This window comes from Phragmites australis, chromosome 15, assembly GCF_958298935.1.
Source record: "Phragmites australis chromosome 15, lpPhrAust1.1, whole genome shotgun sequence".
Lineage (NCBI taxonomy): Eukaryota > Viridiplantae > Streptophyta > Magnoliopsida > Poales > Poaceae > Phragmites > Phragmites australis.
In genome coordinates, this window is record NC_084935.1 from 12,315,662 (window position 1) to 12,333,943 (window position 18,282).

At 40.4% G+C, this 18,282-nt stretch overlaps 3 protein-coding genes across 4 annotated transcripts; 1 reads left to right on the forward strand and 2 right to left on the reverse strand.

The window, feature by feature from the left end:
- Positions 1-2,098: 2,098 nt before the first annotated feature.
- Positions 2,099-5,744, forward strand: LOC133893571 (serine carboxypeptidase-like). Its single transcript, XM_062334627.1, has 9 exons — positions 2,099-2,554; positions 2,668-2,836; positions 2,990-3,109; positions 3,406-3,549; positions 3,633-3,783; positions 3,985-4,073; positions 4,152-4,410; positions 4,892-5,025; positions 5,340-5,744. Exons 1-9 carry the CDS (start codon positions 2,181-2,183, stop codon positions 5,466-5,468), a joined length of 1,569 nt encoding a protein of 522 aa, XP_062190611.1. The 5' UTR covers positions 2,099-2,180; the 3' UTR covers positions 5,469-5,744.
- A 271-nt stretch (positions 5,745-6,015) lies between these two features.
- On the reverse strand, positions 6,016-10,407 carry LOC133893572 (mannose-P-dolichol utilization defect 1 protein homolog 2-like). The gene is made up of 8 exons (XM_062334628.1): positions 10,128-10,407; positions 8,346-8,499; positions 8,149-8,221; positions 7,923-7,989; positions 7,781-7,840; positions 7,266-7,326; positions 6,924-6,965; positions 6,016-6,492 (listed from the first exon to the last, which is right to left on the reverse strand). The coding sequence occupies exons 1-8, from the start codon at positions 10,287-10,289 to the stop codon at positions 6,389-6,391; spliced, it is 723 nt and encodes a 240-aa protein (XP_062190612.1). The 5' UTR covers positions 10,290-10,407; the 3' UTR covers positions 6,016-6,388.
- Positions 10,408-13,573: 3,166 nt separating this feature from the next.
- Positions 13,574-17,745, reverse strand: LOC133893437 (NEP1-interacting protein 2-like). 2 transcript variants are annotated; one of them, XM_062334452.1, is made up of 6 exons: positions 17,256-17,745; positions 16,415-16,593; positions 16,025-16,108; positions 14,909-15,076; positions 14,624-14,803; positions 13,574-14,082 (listed from the first exon to the last, which is right to left on the reverse strand). In XM_062334452.1, exons 1-5 carry the CDS (start codon positions 17,440-17,442, stop codon positions 14,660-14,662), a joined length of 762 nt encoding a protein of 253 aa, XP_062190436.1. In that variant the 5' UTR covers positions 17,443-17,745; the 3' UTR covers positions 13,574-14,082; positions 14,624-14,659. The 2 variants fall into 2 exon arrangements, with proteins under 2 accessions (XP_062190436.1, XP_062190435.1); XM_062334451.1 differs by lacking the exon at positions 13,574-14,082 and having other exon boundaries at positions 14,426-14,803; positions 17,256-17,744.
- Between the last annotated feature and the right edge of the window lie 537 nt (positions 17,746-18,282).

Genomic DNA, 18,282 nt, shown 5'->3' on the forward strand with positions numbered 1-18,282 from the left:
ATTACCTAGTACCATATCCCTATTAAAATTTTGTAGTATTTTCATTACATCTCTTTCATGCTCACCATAGCATGCGATCTTTGTTAGTGAACGAAGGACTGGAGGGTGACGCGGGCTTGATCGAGGGTGATCCGGAAGTTGTTGCTTGTGAAGCTTTTCAACAAGGCAATCATCTAAGCATTTTCATCCCATTACTTTGGATCATATATTGTGTCATTTAATAATTTATGCTTTATGCATGTTTGCATATCAATGAGTCTTATGTCGGGTTTTGGGTTAGATTCTATTAGTTGTATTACCCTCCTTTGACATTGTTTATTGCTTGATCCTTTGTAACTTGGGTTGTTCATGTCACATAATGGTCTAACTTAAAAAGAATGTGTTATGCTTAGCATGATATAGGTCTTCGGTAGAAGTCAAGCGGTGGTTCGGCTATCGTTCACGAGCTTAGTGCTTACTTTATATCACAAAGATAATGATGATTGAGGATGGTGTAAGTTAGTGAGGATGAGCCGGGATTCAGGCGGGTAATAGAGATGACTCTAGAAGGGAGTTTTGGATGCTATAGTTCTGCTTGAATCGATTAAGCATCGTCCGTTGTTGCAGTTGGCTTTAGTATTTGTTCGTACTTACCACGTATCCATATATGGGACGGATAAGCCAAATAACTTATGTAGATATGATCTTTTGGCGTGCTAGTCTCAGGTAGGGGTATCTAGTTTGCTGTGGGAGTAGTTCTAGATGACCCCCGCATGCTGAGACGCATGTTCAAACCATTGAGGCTTATTTGGGAAAGGTTGACATGAGTATCCCTTGTGTGGACCTATGTGGTCACGCAAGCCATATGGTTCTCAGGTCATGTGGGTAATGAAGTACCCCTGTAGAGTGTAAAATAATTCGAATTGCCATACTTTTTCGGTTATGAGCACACTTCTGTCCATTTGTATCAATCGTAAAATTCCAGTTATAGTCATGATGGTATGTTGAAAAATATATGGTGATGATGTTGAAGTTCTCATACGGTTCAAGTTATAATTATAATATGGTAATGATCTCAGGACAGAAAGTTGTTTATGGTTAGATGTAGATACTTACATTTGAGTCGAAATTGCTCTTGCATATGAAATTCACTTAATCTTGTGGTCGAGTCCTTGCTAATTATCCAAATTACATTCTTCTTGAAGTTAGGCTATTTATAAGTGTCCATTATAGATTAAATCTTGCGAGTCTATTCGTACTCAGGTGCTTTGTTTGCTTTTCAGGTGAGGAAGGTTTAGTTTTTGGTTACTTTACGCTTGCCGATGTTAGCGACAGGCATGAGTAGTGTCATTCTACTAGTGTGTTGTTATTTTGGGGTGGCGCCTTAGAGCAATGGTGCTACCCATCTTTTTTTTGTTGTGTAACTCTTTCCGCTGTGTAGTTATTCTAACAATGTTCGGTTTATACTTTTGTTGTAAAATTAATCTACTTAAAGACTTGTAACTTAATTTAATTACTCGCTTTTTATTATGTCTTATGATGATATGCTTGTTGTAAAATATATGTGTTCAGATCTTAGATACAAAACACAGGCCGAGACTATCAAGATGATATTCAGGTTAATTATTGTAGTTGTGATTACACAAATAATCGACTTAATGATTAATTAAAATATTATCAGGATGGTTCCACAAATCATACCTATTGTTCTTAAACTCATTTATGAGTTTCTCCTTTTTAAGGTTTTCTCGTATGAGTTTACAATGAGACAATAATCAATATATATTGTATCAATTTTTTTATTTTTCTAATAAATCTTAAAAAAAATTAACAGTATAAAATTTTCTCATAAGATTTTTAGATAACTTCTCAATATGATATATAGAAAGTATTAGAAAATTGGCGACCATCCGATAATCGCTCAACAACACCTGTGTGACGGTATCCGTTGTTCTGTACGGACCCGAACACACACGTATGCCACTTTCCACCGCTGCCCTTTCGTTCTCGTAGCCTCACTGATCGGAAAGATCTCGTACAATTACCTTCCTCACTGACCGATGGTCCCACCCCACCCCTGGAAAAAATCTAGGCACTCGCTCTTGACTCCCGCAAACCGCCGAAGTCGTCTTCTTACTCTTCCCACTCGCTTGCCCCACTTCCGATCCCGTCGATTCACCTCACCTCACCACCGGCATACCATGGGGCCCACGGGTCAGAGATCACCGCTCCCGATCCTCCTCCTCCTGGCCGTCGCCGCCGCCGCCGCCGCCGCCGCTTCGCCGGAGGACGGGAGCCTCCTGCGCCTCCCCTCCTCCTCCCTGCGGCACCTTGCCCCGAGGTCCCCTCGCTCCGCCGCCGCTGACCTCATCCGCGCCCTCAACCTCCACCCAGCCGACGACGCCTCCCCTCCCCGCCACCCGGCCGACGGCTCCCCCGAGCCCGCGGGTACCCTCGTCGAGAGGCCCATCCGCCTCGCGTCCCTCGCGGACGGCGGCGTGGGCGGGGCCTCGTCGGCGAAGGACCTCGGGCACCACGCCGGTTACTACCGCCTCCCCAAGACCCACGACGCCAGGTGAGCTTCTTCGTCTCCATCTCCTCCCCTTCCTCCTATGGCGTGCTACTTTCAAGCGTCCTTGCCTCGTTGACGTCAACCGTGCTGCTTGCTTGCGCGGTCGTGCTGTGCAGGTTGTTCTACTTCTTCTTCGAGTCTAGGGGGCACAAGGACGACCCAGTGGTGATCTGGCTGACAGGTGGGCCTGGATGCAGCAGCGAGCTCGCGCTCTTCTACGAGAACGGCCCCTTTCACATTGCGGGCAACTTGTCGCTCGTCTGGAATGATTTCGGTTGGGACAAGGTATATTGTACTTCTTCTGCGCTTACCGATCTAGCGTTGAAGTTTCTATTTTTTTTTTTTTGTCAGGGTCTGTTACTTTAGATGTGTTGCAGTATTATTGATTGGCAGCTCCGTGTAATCTTCTTCTGTTTGTGTGTTGGCTGTCTTTTGCAGGCATCGAATCTTATATATGTTGACCAGCCCACCGGAACCGGGTTTAGCTACAGCTCGGACTCAAGGGATACCCGCCACAACGAAGCAAGCATTAGCAATGATCTATATGATTTCCTGCAGGTAATGATTATCTTTGTTGGGACATGATGCATTCAGTTGTGAAGTTGAAATTTCGTGGTATTTGGTCTCGGTCAAGGTGAAAGTTCATTTCGCACGGAATAGCCATATTGGCTTAGTTATATAATGCAAAATGCAAACTTCTAGTAGGACATCAACGATATGTTGTATTTTATTGTTGCCATGATGTTGTTCTAGAGTGACAATCGTGAACTTTAGCAAGAATCTAGAAGCAAATGTGGCCTTTTGTATTTTTTTCCATGAATTCGGTTACTTGTATCTAACTGTTATATTATTAGGCTTTTTTCGCTGAGCACCCAAAGTATGCCAAAAATGATTTCTACATAACTGGGGAATCATATGCTGGGCACTACATTCCTGCCTTTGCAAGTCGAGTGCACCAGGGAAACAGGAACAATGAGGGCATTCACATTAATTTGAAGGTTTTGGTTTTCTCTTTCTAGAAGCATCTACTTCGTCCTTCGTTACAATACATGGTGTAATCCTCACTTTATATGATTTTCAGGGTTTTGCAATTGGCAATGGACTAACAGATCCAGCAATACAATACAAGGCCTACTCTGATTACGCCTTGGATATGGGGTTAATTACAAAATCGCAATTTAACAGGATTAATAAAATAGTTCCAACTTGTGAATTTGCTGTCAAGCTTTGTGGTAAGTCTTGCTTTTCTTGTTTGTAAACTGTAAACCTGTTCCATTATTAGTATATTTTGCCTCTTGGCCTTTCAGAACTATTAGCAGTCTTAAATGTTTCTTCAGCAATTATTTCATCGCATCTTTGCATCTTTGCTCTTTGATGCCAATTATTTTCTGTGTTATTGGTTGATGAAACTTAACTCCATTTTTTTTTTGCAGGTACCTCTGGCACTGTATCTTGTCTTGCCGCGTACTTCGTTTGCAATACAATATTCAGTTCTATCAGGACAATCATCGGCAGTAAAAACGTAGGGTGGAAAACACAGCTTCATTTTGTGTCACCATGTTTTGAAACATTTTAATCAGTGCTCATCTTGTCTTTGCAGTACTACGACATCAGGAAGCCATGTGTTGGAAGCCTGTGCTATGATTTCTCTAATTTGGAGAAATTTCTCAATCTGAAATCTGTCAGAGAGAGCTTAGGAGTTGGAGACATAGAGTTTGTTTCATGCAGCCCTACTGTCTATGAGGCCATGCTATTAGATTGGATGAGGAACCTTGAAGTTGGAATCCCTGAACTCCTTGAGAATGACATCAAAGTGTTGATTTATGCTGGAGAGTATGACCTCATATGCAACTGGCTTGGTGAGTGTCTTGCAACTTCCAGTTAGTAAACACTGAGAACCCTATGCTTGCCATTTCGTCAACAGCTAGTCTCACTTTACACTGATAATCATGAATTCACTATGTAACCTTTTTTCATCTGAGACCTGTGCTTTGCTCCTTCATGATTGGGTTTTGTGCGAGTTGTTCTTTAGTAAATTAGTGACTTAAGTATCTATTATAGACATTTAATCCTTATTTTGGTCTGTAGTATGAGCAGTTGTGGTGAAAGCTAAAATTTTGAACATGCTAGGATTAGACAAGTTTATTTGAACATGTAACTTTAATCTATGTCGTACATTGAACAGTTTTCATGTTTTGTTGTACACAATGGTGAAACTTGTGAATGGATAACAAAAGGTAGAGAATACTGTTCGAGATTATTTTTACCCATCATTGTGGTTTTGTTGATTCTACCATTGCTTTGCTTGATGTGTACATAATCTGTTCTTGATTTGGGCAGGGAACTCGAGATGGGTAAACTCCATGGAATGGTCTGGAAAGGAAGCTTTTGTCTCCTCGTCTGAGAAGCCCTTCACAGTTGATGGAAAAGAAGCTGGGGTTCTTAAAAGCCATGGTCCTTTGAGTTTCTTGAAGGTTAGTTCTATACTACCAAAAAACGGGCTCCCTATAGATCACCAATATTCTTTGTTCCTGAACAAAAATAGTTACACTGTAATTTGTAGACATACCTGCCTGTATTCACAAATCTTTGGTATGTAAAACCAAATCACATATGGAAACATAGAAATGCAGCAAACTGAAGATTTGTAACAATTGTGTAAAGGTATTCGCGATGCTTCATTCTATCCGCAATAAGTACTAAAGTTGGAGTCTCATTGCATTTCTAGTCTTATTACTTTAGCTATTTGCAGTCACTTGGAAAACTTACTAGAGGTGCTGTGCAACAGGTTCATGATGCTGGTCACATGGTACCGATGGATCAGCCTAAGGCTGCTTTGGAGATGCTGAAGAGATGGACTTCCGGAAACCTTTCGAACCCATCTTCAACCTTTCAGAAGCTTGATTTTACAATGTAACCGACACGCTGTTTCTCCTATGACAAAGTGGTGTGTAACTTAGTGCTGTTTCGGGGAACGAAGTCCTGCACTCATCTCCTCAGACTACTGAGTAATTTACCGTGTACTTCAGGGTGATCTTAGGTGATGAAAAGCTCGTCGCGACCGTACAAATGTTATTTGCCTTGTACGGTACTAGTGCTGGTGACATGTGGTGTTACGACCTCGATCAGCATGTAATAAAGCTTTCAAAGAATTGCTGTGCCGGACAAGTTTTAAGAACTAACGTTTCAAGTATCTTTTGTGATGCGAGGACCGTTGATGTCAATTTTTCATGACCTGCAGCTCTTGCATGAAAACTACCAGTCTTCTTGGGAGACAAATAAATCATCCAACTTGTTAAAAGTCACCTGGAAGAAACTGATGAATATAACACTCTAGTTTAAGTTCTCGATGGCTTGACGAGGAATTGGAGAATGAATTTTGAAGACTTCAAAACGAGGAAAATCTGACGACATGACGTTTTTTTTTTGGAACAAGTGACGCCATGACGGTTCAGTGGTTACTGTCTGAATTTTGCCTCTGCTGACATCTCTATATTTTTGAAGTCAGTCTCTGCGGCCATTGTTCAATGTTCCCGCCGCTAAGCAGCTGATGAAAACGTAGAATGAAACTCAAACATGGAACGGCATAATTAAAAGGAAAACTCATACATGCCAAACATCCATCAGCAGCAGCTTATACAGTTACACACAGATTGACAATTGTATGTAACTAGATCAGTCATGGTACTGAGCTGAAAGCAACAACACATAAATATCCATAGGAAGACTATTCTGCCTATCGTTTTCCTCATCAAACAAGTTGCCAAGAAGATGGTAAACCCTTCAACAAAATCCTAAACCACCAGGATGAACTTTGTGCAGTCTCTTGTGTGTTGCTTAATCCTCTTTCTTCTGTTTCTTCGGAGCAGGTTTTTGGTACAATACAATCTGACCCAAGATTGTACCATTCATCACGATACCAATTGCGGAGCCCATGATCACTTTCCAGGAGTTAAGGTCAAGAAGTATAATGACGATAAAGTGATGTAGAGAATAGGCTTCTAGGTGAATAGAGAGGGAAAATCACTTGTGGTCCATGTTTGATATTATCAAGGCAGCAAATAATGTCTCTATATTTCACTGATTACCAGTACTCTATTCTTTTGGAAGCATGTTGAGCCACACAGCTTTCAAACCAACTTTAACTACTGAGAATTTTAACGAACAGTTGCGCAGTTACGACAAGCAGAATTATTCAATGCACTGACAAAAAATTATTCCGTAAGCCGAAGCAATCACGAATCAAGTGAAAAATGCACATTGCAAAAGATCTATAAACTACCTACATAGAGGCGCAATAGAATGCCACATGATAACAGTAAACAAATACCATCAGTACGGAGTAAAAATTGTAATCAGAACCAAAGGATACCACTCAAGGGAGTCTTCTCCTGGATGCTGGTGAAAACTCTTACTGCAAGAGAAGGGTGTCAAAGATTAGTAAACACGCCATATGAACAGAAAAGTTTCACAAAGGACTACAATACAGTGTGGAAAGTTTATTGATCTCAAGGGAATGAGGTACTTGACCAAATATAAATGTGATGAACTCAAGTCAGGTTACCTATTCACTATTTAGTACATATGAACTCTACAAGTTCCAATATTGTTTATTTTCAAAAATATCGCTGTAAGTTAGTGATATCAGTATAAAACTGTCCACAAGTATTGAAATAATGGATTGATAACTAATTGGGCATCTACTTAAGCTTACCAATTGAACCAGCAAAGTTCATGAAACAGGTCAAGAAGCTCAGCTGGCCAGTGCCCTTATTCTGCACAGTATCAACAAGGTAACAACCATTTTGTAATTGAAAGTCTCTTTACATGAAAGCAGGCTCTGAAATAGTGCTAGAAGAAAGAAGGTTCTGATAAAGTGCCAGGAAACAATAAATTCAAGTGGCTCAAATCCAAAATATAGCAAAAAAACAATGAAAGCCTAGGCTTCTACTCAAACAAGGTGCTGTCCTAGATAGAGGCAGCACACAAGCAAAGTGTTTTACGAGCTTACTCTTAAAATTTGAATGTTCCATTAATGCACTAGTTAATTCTCAAAGTACTTGCTCTAGATTCCAAACTGCAGCCAAATGTTTGAAGCTCATATATATTCAATGCTACAGATTCAAATGTTTTTGTCACACTCACACCTAATTCAGCAAACTTCCATAAAAATGCATGAAATTATATAGCTTTATGTAGTATGATACAACAAAACAGGCAACAACAAACCATAAAATTCTTCCATATTTGTGGAACTCTAGCAAAAAAGAAGATAGCGTGCTGTGAAGCCTGCACAGTATTTTAAATCAAAAGGTTAGCACAATCGTTTATATCAAGTGTCAAACAAAACAAAATACCACTCACTACTTACATAAAGGATTTCAAAAAGAGCAGGGTCAATTTTTCCAGACAAAACAGTTGGAGCCAATCCACAATATCTAAACAACCACTGTTTAAGGAAGCAGGTCAAAGACTGAAATTAGACAGAATGCTTATAAAATTCAGTGACCTTTTCGGACTTTTCCATAAGTATTGGCACATCATAATTGTCAGAACACAAGAAGTATTGAAATAAATGCAGGGAAACTGAAGGATACAATAAAGCTTTCATCCATGTTTTGGTTCCCACTGGTGAGGAGTAATAATAAATGATGGCAACCAAGATGATTGCTGCATATCAGATATAAACATTGGTTAAGAAGATTGTGTAAGATACTAAGCAGCTTTAGAAATACAAAAGGAAAACTATCATATGCATATGCTGTACACTCAAGACATAAGGCCAAATACAAACCTTGGATCAACAGAAAAGCTAGCTCTCCATAAGCTGAAAAGGGCAATCCTTTATGAATACAATATGCCAAAGCAATCGTGTACCCTACAACCTCAAGCTCAAAGGATGCTACGCTAAGTCCTCTAACACTTCCATGCTTCAAAATTTTAAGTATCTGCAATAGGAAATGTTCATAGTTATGTTAGAACATAAAAAGATGTAATCAGTCCTACAGTACAAGTAAGATTTTAAGCACATGATCAATACCAAAAATCTTGGGATTGAATTATGTCCTTTTCTTGTTACGCATATTGACAAGAATTTCGCACATCCAAGTGCAAATTAATATAATAAAAAGCCAAGAATGGAATCCACGTGATCAACTTCTTCCTTATGTTAGATCATAAGCAACCTCCTTCCTGTAATATAGACAGCATCCTGTGTGTTTGGAATCTCTAATCTGATTGTCAGTCTATGCAGGAAATAGAGTATATGTTTCAATATTCCTTTCATAACTTATGCACCCATTAATACTGTGCTCAATTTACTCATAGTTTCCCTTATCTTGCATTAATTCATTCGTTCTATTGTAGTATTTGTACAACAGAGATGCTACAGCAGACATTGGGTTGTGGTTGCGTAGTTGCTACTGTAGCATCTTCGTGAAATTTTAGAGACATAGTTGTTCATTACAGTCCACTGTGGCACTGTGTAGTGCTTCTTCACAACAAAATACATATACATGGAGCCATATCTGCTCATTACATTCCACTATGTACTCATAAATAACAACACTATATTGCTGATTACCACTTATGGCATGGTTCATGTAATACACACAGACATGACAAAAAGAAATTCAAATGTGGCCTTGTTTCTAAATTCCTTCTGAAATTTGGCGACAATCAAGCTACCCAATACCAGGCAGACATTATTGCACGCATATTCATGAGAAGAAGCAAAGAAGCCAAACTAGTTCTTAATTCTTAATCATGAGTTCATGACACCAGATCAAGTCACCTGAGGGAGCTTGCCAACGGTGGATGCAGCGATGACGGTGTACCCAAGGACCTTAGACAAGAAAGGAAGTAGGATCTTAGCATCCAAAGGAACCGACAGGAAGCACCCTAAGTTCATGACCATGCTATCCAGCTTTTCCCCTGTGTCAGGCTTCTTCCTCTTTCTCATCTCCAAGGCATTCGAACCTTGATGACTTGGCAATGATGGGATTATTGTTGCAGAAATTAGTGTGCAGCAAGCCATCGAGGATGAGGGTTCCCTCGAGAGTTTTAAGAACCTAAAAGTGCGGGCTGTAGAGTATATTGTTTGGTGGACTGGCCATGGTTTCAATGCGCCAACGGCGATCTTAGAGCAGAGCAAGGGGATCACCGAAACCATGTTCACTGATCAATGTCTATATTTGGCCAGGGACTGGCAACTGAGAATTGCTGATGCTTCTGAGCAGGGGAAGCTTTTGGGCAAGAAAGTAATATGACAATTCATGCTCAACACAAGCATCAGAAAGGATCACACCAATCGACAACCATCCCACAAACCAACAAAGAATTCCATCGGCTTCCTCCTTGATTCCGCTGCTCCTTTACCGCGCCGCGCCGCGCCAAGATCACAGCCAGTCCACACAAAAAACGCAGCCTTCATGCAAAATTCCGCACGCCATGCTCACGCAAAGTGCATGAGATCCACTCTCAACCCACCAGGCGAGCTCACCACAGATCGAGACAACATACAAGCACGCATCTTCGCATTGGGAAAAACGAACAGGATCCGAGACGGAAGGAGAACCTGGGGGAGCTTGACGGTGGTGGATGCGGCGACGATGCCGTAGCCGAGGAGCTTGGACACGAGGGGGAGGAGGCAGCCCTTGTCGGGGATCTTTGCGTCCGCGAGCGCCGCGAGGACGCACCCGAAGTTCATGCCCAGGATCTCCAGCTCCATCGCCCCCATGGCCGTCTCCCTCCCGTGGTCGCGCGCTGGTTTGCCGCGGCGTCGGCGGTGGAGACGGCGAGCAGCGCAGCCCCACACGCCAGGCGCACCACCAAGCCTCTTCAGCGATATGGGCCGACGCAAGGAGGGCCGCGCAGCTATTCGTATTGGGCTTGTGAAGAATTCTGGGCTACGCTACCTGTTTGGAAATCGGAATGCCAAGAATTTCATCACACGAGTGACAACACAAATCTACAGCGCAATTGCTAAACATCGCTCAGCTAATAATTTTGGAATATAAAAAAGCTGATAATTTTGTTGATTTTAGTCGAACCCTGTCCCATCAGATATGCGCTGCCATTCGTGCGCGCTAGCATCGTGGGGTTTTGCTTTGTGGGATTCGAGGGCTGTTTTTCCTTTCCCGGTTTCGCTACTTTGCTTCTTTGTGGGCGTGGACTGTTTATTTATTCTTTTTTTTAAATACAGTATAACTTGTAGACGTATACACATTTATATTATAACAAGTGTTTTGTTGTCGGTGGGTACTTTGTCTACCATTAAATAAAATTTGATATATACTCAGCTTGTAGTTAACTTTAACATGTACCTTTTTTTAACTTTTTGAATCTTGGAAAAATGATTTAGAGCTGTATATAACCTAGTTTTTTGTGTTGATTAGTTTTTGTTAGTCATTTCTGCAGAACAATCAACTACAATAAAAAAAAAAGTCCAGCCAAATTTTTAGTCACCAAAAATGTGCTCGATTACGTCTCCTTTTACTATTGATCAGATAATTCATTTGAAATCCCTAATTCTTTTTGTCGATATGCAGGTAAACACTCCGACTTATGCCCTTCAACTGTGTATTACTAATCTAGTGATTTTTATATACTTAAACAAGTTGTCAGAATGAAACCCTCAAAGATAAAGAAAACAAAATCATTATACCACTATGCGAGACTTTGGGATCAATCAGTGACGCATATCCATCGACCATTCAAGAGCTTTGCTTCGACTTTTTGAGGTCAATAGAGGTTTGTTGGTTAGCCATTTTACAAAGGAGCAAGCATTGGGTATGGTTGTCTCAAAGCACGTGCTAATCTGCAGCTTGTGTGGACTAGACTAAAATCCAAAAATAGATAACATACGGTATCTTATTTACTAAATAGATAACATATTAATGTATTTACAAATTTAGCATGTGTATTCAGCACCTCGTTTACCAAAAGCTCGGTTTCAATACGCGAGGCATCGAAAAAGGGCAAGCTTGGCAGTTTTCGACACCCGAGGTACCAAATACACTGCACAATACTGTATTTACACACGGGGCAGCAGCGGGTGGTACGGAAGAAAGCTAGAAGCAAGTTAGTACGTGTGCGTTTATATTTTTATTTAATTCTTATTTTTATTGGAAAGTACAAAAGTAGTCTAAAATTCTAAACATTTTTATAAGCAAACTAGAGTTCACTAGCAACCCGTTTTAATTAGTTTGATCTAAAAAGCTTGAGCCAATATTTAATTAAAATTCTCTAAATAAGTCAACTTTTATAAATTCTAGCAATTTTTTATGCCTCAAATAAATTCTCAAAAATCTAGAAAAATTCACTAATATTTTTCTCATGTGATGTACTAATTTATACAAATATTTTTAACCCTAGGTTATTTTGTGAAAAAGTAAGTTCCTTTGTAATGCTCTATTTATATGTTTTTTTTATCATTTCTTCTCTCTTTCTGCTTTGAGAGTTGACAACCCCATATGTATGCTACTTATCTGGTTGTTTAAATTTTGGATATATCATTTGTCATATTTAATTGATAAATATTAAAACTTGTCGTACCACCACCTACTTTGAAAAGATGAACATAAATATATATTTGTAATTCTTGGGTTTTATGCTTCTTAAGTGTCTGGCTTTATCATCTTAGTAGTAGTTATCAACCTATCATGCATGCATGGCTCAGTTTGAACATAATATTTAAGAATTTACCTACAAAATAGCAATAATCCATAGTGATCAAGGAGAAGCATATATTATATTTACATATTTTAGGTCAGCATAGTTCCTAACTCTTCAAACAAAAGTACATAAGACTGGAAAAGTGCATAAGAGTGCGTTTGGTTGGAGGACAAAGTTGGTGGATAGAGTCATCCCTGTTTTTTTAATGGGATGAATCAGTTTTCTGTTTGATTGGATTGATGTGTTGTATTGATTATGATGATCTTTTAGTAAACTTACCCCTTGATTGTAGATTTTGTGCATGTTGAATTTATTTTTATTCAAATTGAATTAAAAAGAGAATATCACATGAAATGATAAAAATACATATAAATGAGCATTACAAAGAAACTTACTTTTTTGCCAAAAAACCTAGGGTTTGAAACATTTTTATAAATTAGTACATCACATGAGAAGAATATTAGTGAATTTTTCTAGATTTTTGGGAATTTATTTGAGTCTTTAAAAATTTCTAGAATTTATAAAAGTAGGCTTATTTAGAGAATTTAAATTAAATATTAGCTCAGGCTTTTTGATCAAACCAATTAAGATGGGTTACCAGTGAACTCTAGTTTGCTCATACAAACATTTAGAATTTTTTGACTACTTTTGTACTCCCAAATAAAATCGAGAATTAAATAAAAAAACATGAACACACGTACTAGCTTCCTTCCGCTTTCTTCCGTCCGCAGTTGCCGGTGCGTATTCGGAGGTGTCGAATACGACACTGTACAATGTATTTGGCATCTCGAATATAATCTGTTTTCAGCATCTAAGGTGCTGAATATGATGTACAGTATTGTATTCAGCATCTTAGTGCCAAAAACTGCTGGGCTCATCTTTTTTCGGTGCCTCGCATATCGAAATCGGGTTTTCGGTAAACAATGTGCCAAATACACATGCTAAATTTGTAAATACGTTAATATATTATCTATTTTAGTAAATACAGTGTCGTATATTATCTCTTTTTAGATTTTGGCCTTTGGGCTAATGTTGACCTCTTCAACAACACCCATAAATGTACTTATTAAACATTTAGTGATTTTAGCTATCTTGTATCCATCAGTTTTGGGATCATGTTGCATCTTCCATTCTTCTGTAAGAAGACACGTCCCTTTCTCTCGAAACAACCCGATGGAGAAAGCCTGTACATAGACTTTCGCCGAAAACAGATTTCACAATGGTTTCCAGTCAAGTCTACAGCATAAAGTCATAAACTATAGCCAACTCAAATAAAGAGAATACAAATCAATACAAATATTACTATAATCGCGAGACTCTTGACCAATTTAGGGCACAGAGAGTCCATGTGAGAGCTTTGCTTCTATACTTTGACTTCACATCTTTCCTTCTACCTTGAGTTTTTGACATTAGGTCTGGTTCTTAACCCTTTTACACCAAGCAAGAGTTCTGACGTTGTAGACTCAAAACCTGAGTCCTGCAGATCGGTGTGGTCTATTTACCTCTCTAACGACACCCATAGAAGTGCATATTAAAAGCTTAATGGTTGTGGCAATGTGTGTCCATCAATTCTGGGCTCATGTTGCATCTTCCATTCGTCTGTAAGAAGGCATGTCCCTTTCCCTACAAACAGCATGATGGAGAAAGTGTGGCACAAAGTTTCAGTAGGTCCTTGGCACTGGGTCACCATTTCTTCAACGTGTTACAACTCGCCATCCAACCTGACTGGACCAGCAGTTGCCTCAGATACTTCTCAAATACTTCAGGGAGAAGCCTTTGCCCTTGTGAGACCACAAGAGAGTTTCGCCATCTGAAAATTAATGATGTAGTAGTTGCTGATTTGAAATGTTTGCTCCCTGAACAAATAGAAAAATTTCAGCATTTCAATTTTCAACCAAGAACACCAACCTTCAGTTACAAGGTTAGAATATTGGTGCTCACAGCAGATGCCAAGTCGCAAACAATTGCCTTAGCACGTCGTTATCTTCAGCTAACAAGAGAAGAAACAACAGAGTTCTTGACACACAAGTACATGGCCATAATTCAGAAAGCTTGTTTTTTTTAAGGACTCCAGTAGGGGAATCCCCTACTGTAAGGTGGTTAATTTTATTATAGAAAACAAAAACAAGAAACATTTCAAACTGTACAAGGCGTACAAGGTTAGGCAAGCTCAGCGAAAACAGGGGGAAGAAGAATAACTATACAAAGGAGCTAATCCATAGAGAGAGAAGAGAGCTTGTTAGTCAGTCCATTTTCAGAATGTGCATATCGTGCTATTACTGTGACAAAAACGTGCAGCTGAAAGCATAGCACCACATAAGACCGAAAAAGTAAAAAAAAAAGGCCTATGTATACAAGACTATATTTATGATATCAAACAGGAGCACGGGTATTCACCATGAAAATACACCAGGTGCCATCCTGTGAGTTTATTTACATATGTATGTGGTCTATATGAACACCAGCCCGGCATAGGGGGCAGGACGCATGCCTGAGGAGCCAATTGTCGATGCATCGCACGTGGAATATGTGTTGGCACTGAGGCAAGGCCCTCACAAATTGTTGTGCTCCGAAATCCTGGTATCAATAATTTACCCCATCATCAGTACAAGACAAGTAGCTAATTTCTGATTAGTAATAACAGATACAAATTAGAATACAGCATGTCAAGATCATACTAACCTGAAGGCATACTGAACAGCAGCTGTTATCAGTTTCCTTATCACAAGTGCTTGCAACACTGAATCTGATCTTTGGGATCCTGCTGATCAAATCCCTTGACATGCCTCCTGTACTGCCAGTTTCGAAAAGGTCACTATTGTCGATGAATGGTGTAGTCAGTAGACTCATCTGCATTATACAAACCATTGGTTAGAGCTAGTATTACGAAAAAACTTGCGTTGCAATCACATAGAACCTTGCAATGAACATGAAATGCTATAACGGTTGTTGTGACTACTAGTTATTCGTTCTGGCACTATCTGATCCAATAAAAACAGATGGAGTATGTGTTCAAGGAAATATTATCTGGCTATATAGAATCTCATAAGAGTGTGCGCAAAAAGAAACACCATCCAGTCCTATAGTAACATACAGTTTATGTGCAACGGCCTTGCAAGTATAACATTATTTAATACATCTTTGTATCATTTTTTAAAAGAAACAATTTAACTTGCATTGTATTACCAATTTGGAATATATTGTCCTACAAGAATTCTTTTTAATGGATTAGAGTTCAATAATTTATTTTGTTATTGTTCCATTTCAATCTTGCAATTTTTGAAGGTTACTAATGCTATTTTGCAAGACTACCTCCAAGCCACAGTTACACATGTTGATTAAGTGTAGCTAAAAATCAACTGACTAATCAGAAAAAATCAGATGGTAATGCCAATTTTTTCCAAATACTACATACTAGTTCGCAGATCTGCCGCAAATCCAGATTTTAGATGCTGTAATTAACATATTTGAGGGGTAGATCTCTAGCACTAAAATGCAGATCTAGATATTTCTATGACTAGAAACTTCTTCCAGCAGGAGTATGGGGCGCATTATCCTTCACATAACCATTTAAATTCTGAGAATCCCATACATCATAAATCCCACGGTCCAAAAAAATTTCTTGCATTAATTGTTGTTCACTAGATTTTTTTTTACCCTACAAGAACAACAGCTAGTGGGTTATCCACAACCTGAGCTACACTGGAGAGCAATGGTGAATTGCAGTACCGAACATTCCAATCTACTACTGCTATTTCAGAGCACAACAGTTTGTAAGGTAAAAGAACAGCTCTGTACCTGGCTTTGCACTGCACGCTGCAGTGCTGGACTAACCTTTTCCCACACAATTCTTCCACTGAAGAGGCTAGAGATGATGTCCAGCTGAAATAATTGATACAGAAAATAAACTTAGTTATGCTTATTACGTGCTGCTTATCACTTATGAACAGAGACATCATGATGATTCAGTGTAGCAGCTAATATCGTCCAATACATCATTTCGTAGAGCAGAAAAAGTTCCAAAATAAACAACTCAATTGGAGCAATTCCCTAATTTTCTCACATGCTTAACTTGATTTTATGCCAACCGACACCATAAAAAGTATGCACTACAGAAGGTATATGAAAATGATGTTTCACCTCTCTCTAAAGTAAGAGAAAGGAAGTATTGGATGCTTCCAAACTCACCACAAAGAGAATACTGTATTTTCCTGAATTGCTGGACCTCCAAATTTCAATGCACGATTCAACAGCCTCAATGGAGAAGACAGCGCCAGAGATTGCTCCCACACCAGCACCCCGGAACATGCCGCTTTCCGTGGACATCCCTATGAACGCTCCAATGAAGATTCCAACCAGCGAGCCCACTGCACTCACCATAAAAGAAGCAAAATTACAACAATGATGCAATTTGGATGGAATTCAGACCTGTACAAAGGTATTATACACAAGGTCAACTAAACCTCATCGACCAATCCTGATACCTTACGAATTGAAGCTTACAAGCATGACAAAACTAAAATTCCCCAAGCAGAACACAGTGAAAACTAAAAGCAATTTAAAACTACAAACTTGCTTTACAAGATAAGCATAAGCATGCCCCCTGCATCACGAAAGTGGCAAAAAACCTCCAAAATGTTTGGCTGCAGGATTGAATTTGTTCCTAACTTGAGCAAACAGTAGCCACAAAGCAAAGGAACCCACGAAAGGAGAACAGAGCATGCATGGCAGGAGTGGGCAAGGAACAATCCGACGCTCCTCAAAAGGGTCAAATTAAGACTACTCGACCGACCCGATTACACAGGAATTAACAGGCTCCGCAACGATCAACCACCGAATTCAATCAAGCAGACAAGAACCATTCCGATACAGCCCCCGGAAACAGGAATCGAGGAAGACTCGCATGTGAGAGCCACCAAATCCTCGGCCGAGCAGCCCGAATGCCCAACCAATCGACGACGGCCACTAAACGCTAACCGCGGCCAAGCCAAGCGCTATCCAGAAAAGTAGGACCCGGCACGGCACGTACCGACAGCGAAGACGCAGGTGAGCAGCGCGGCGAGCGCCCACCCGGCCGCGCGCGCGGCGGCGGCGGCGCACCTGCCGCACGCCGTCCGCAGCGCGTCAATGCACACGCAAGAACCCGAGCCCGCGGCACCGGTGGAGGGCGCGGCCCAGGAGGAGTAGGAGGAGGAAGAAGAAGGCACCGAATCCATCGCGACCAAGCTCGATCAAACCCCGAGAGCCGGGGCGGGCATGCTATAGGGGGGAGAATGGGCCGGGATCGCGCGCGTATAAGAATGGGGTTAACGGGAGGAAAGGGGAGGAAGAGGGTTAAGCCGGAGGAGAGACGGAGGGGAGGAGGGGATAGGAAGATGGTGAGGCGGCGGCCATGGGGGACGCGGGCAGTTAATGCGCGGGGAAAAGAGAGGAACGGGGAGAGAGGAAGGTGTCACGGAAAAGGAGGCGGCCTCCGTTTCTTGACTCGACGGGGTCCGATTCGACGAGCCTGGGTCAGGGCTCGGCTCGGCTCGGGCGGTCTAGATTAGACTAGATCCGCTCCTGGGTTAGATTCGGCGGTGGGTCGTGCGGTCGCGGTTGGCCTGCAGGACCTAGCGGACTATTCCTCTCAATTTAAGTGGGAAAATTCAGGAAATACTACTCTACATAGTGTGATATCTGTAAAATACCATAATTTCTACTTTTTAATATTTTCCCTCACTTTTACAATTAAATGGACTGTTTTACCCCTACATCCATCTCATACAGAACATAGCTATATATATTTTGCTGCTCTCACCACCTGTTTAAACAGGATGCAATATAGTATATATGATCATATTGAGAGTGCACCATATAATAAAAATATAGTATTATAATTTTGTCACTCCATTCACCACATATATTTGCATAAAGCTTGCCATACATAAGTAAATAAAAGAGAGGTCTTTAAATTGTTTTAACCCACGGATGTACCACACCTATTAATAAGTATATCACAGATGTAAACAAAACAGGGTATCACATCACAATATACCCACGGATGCGCCAGCAAC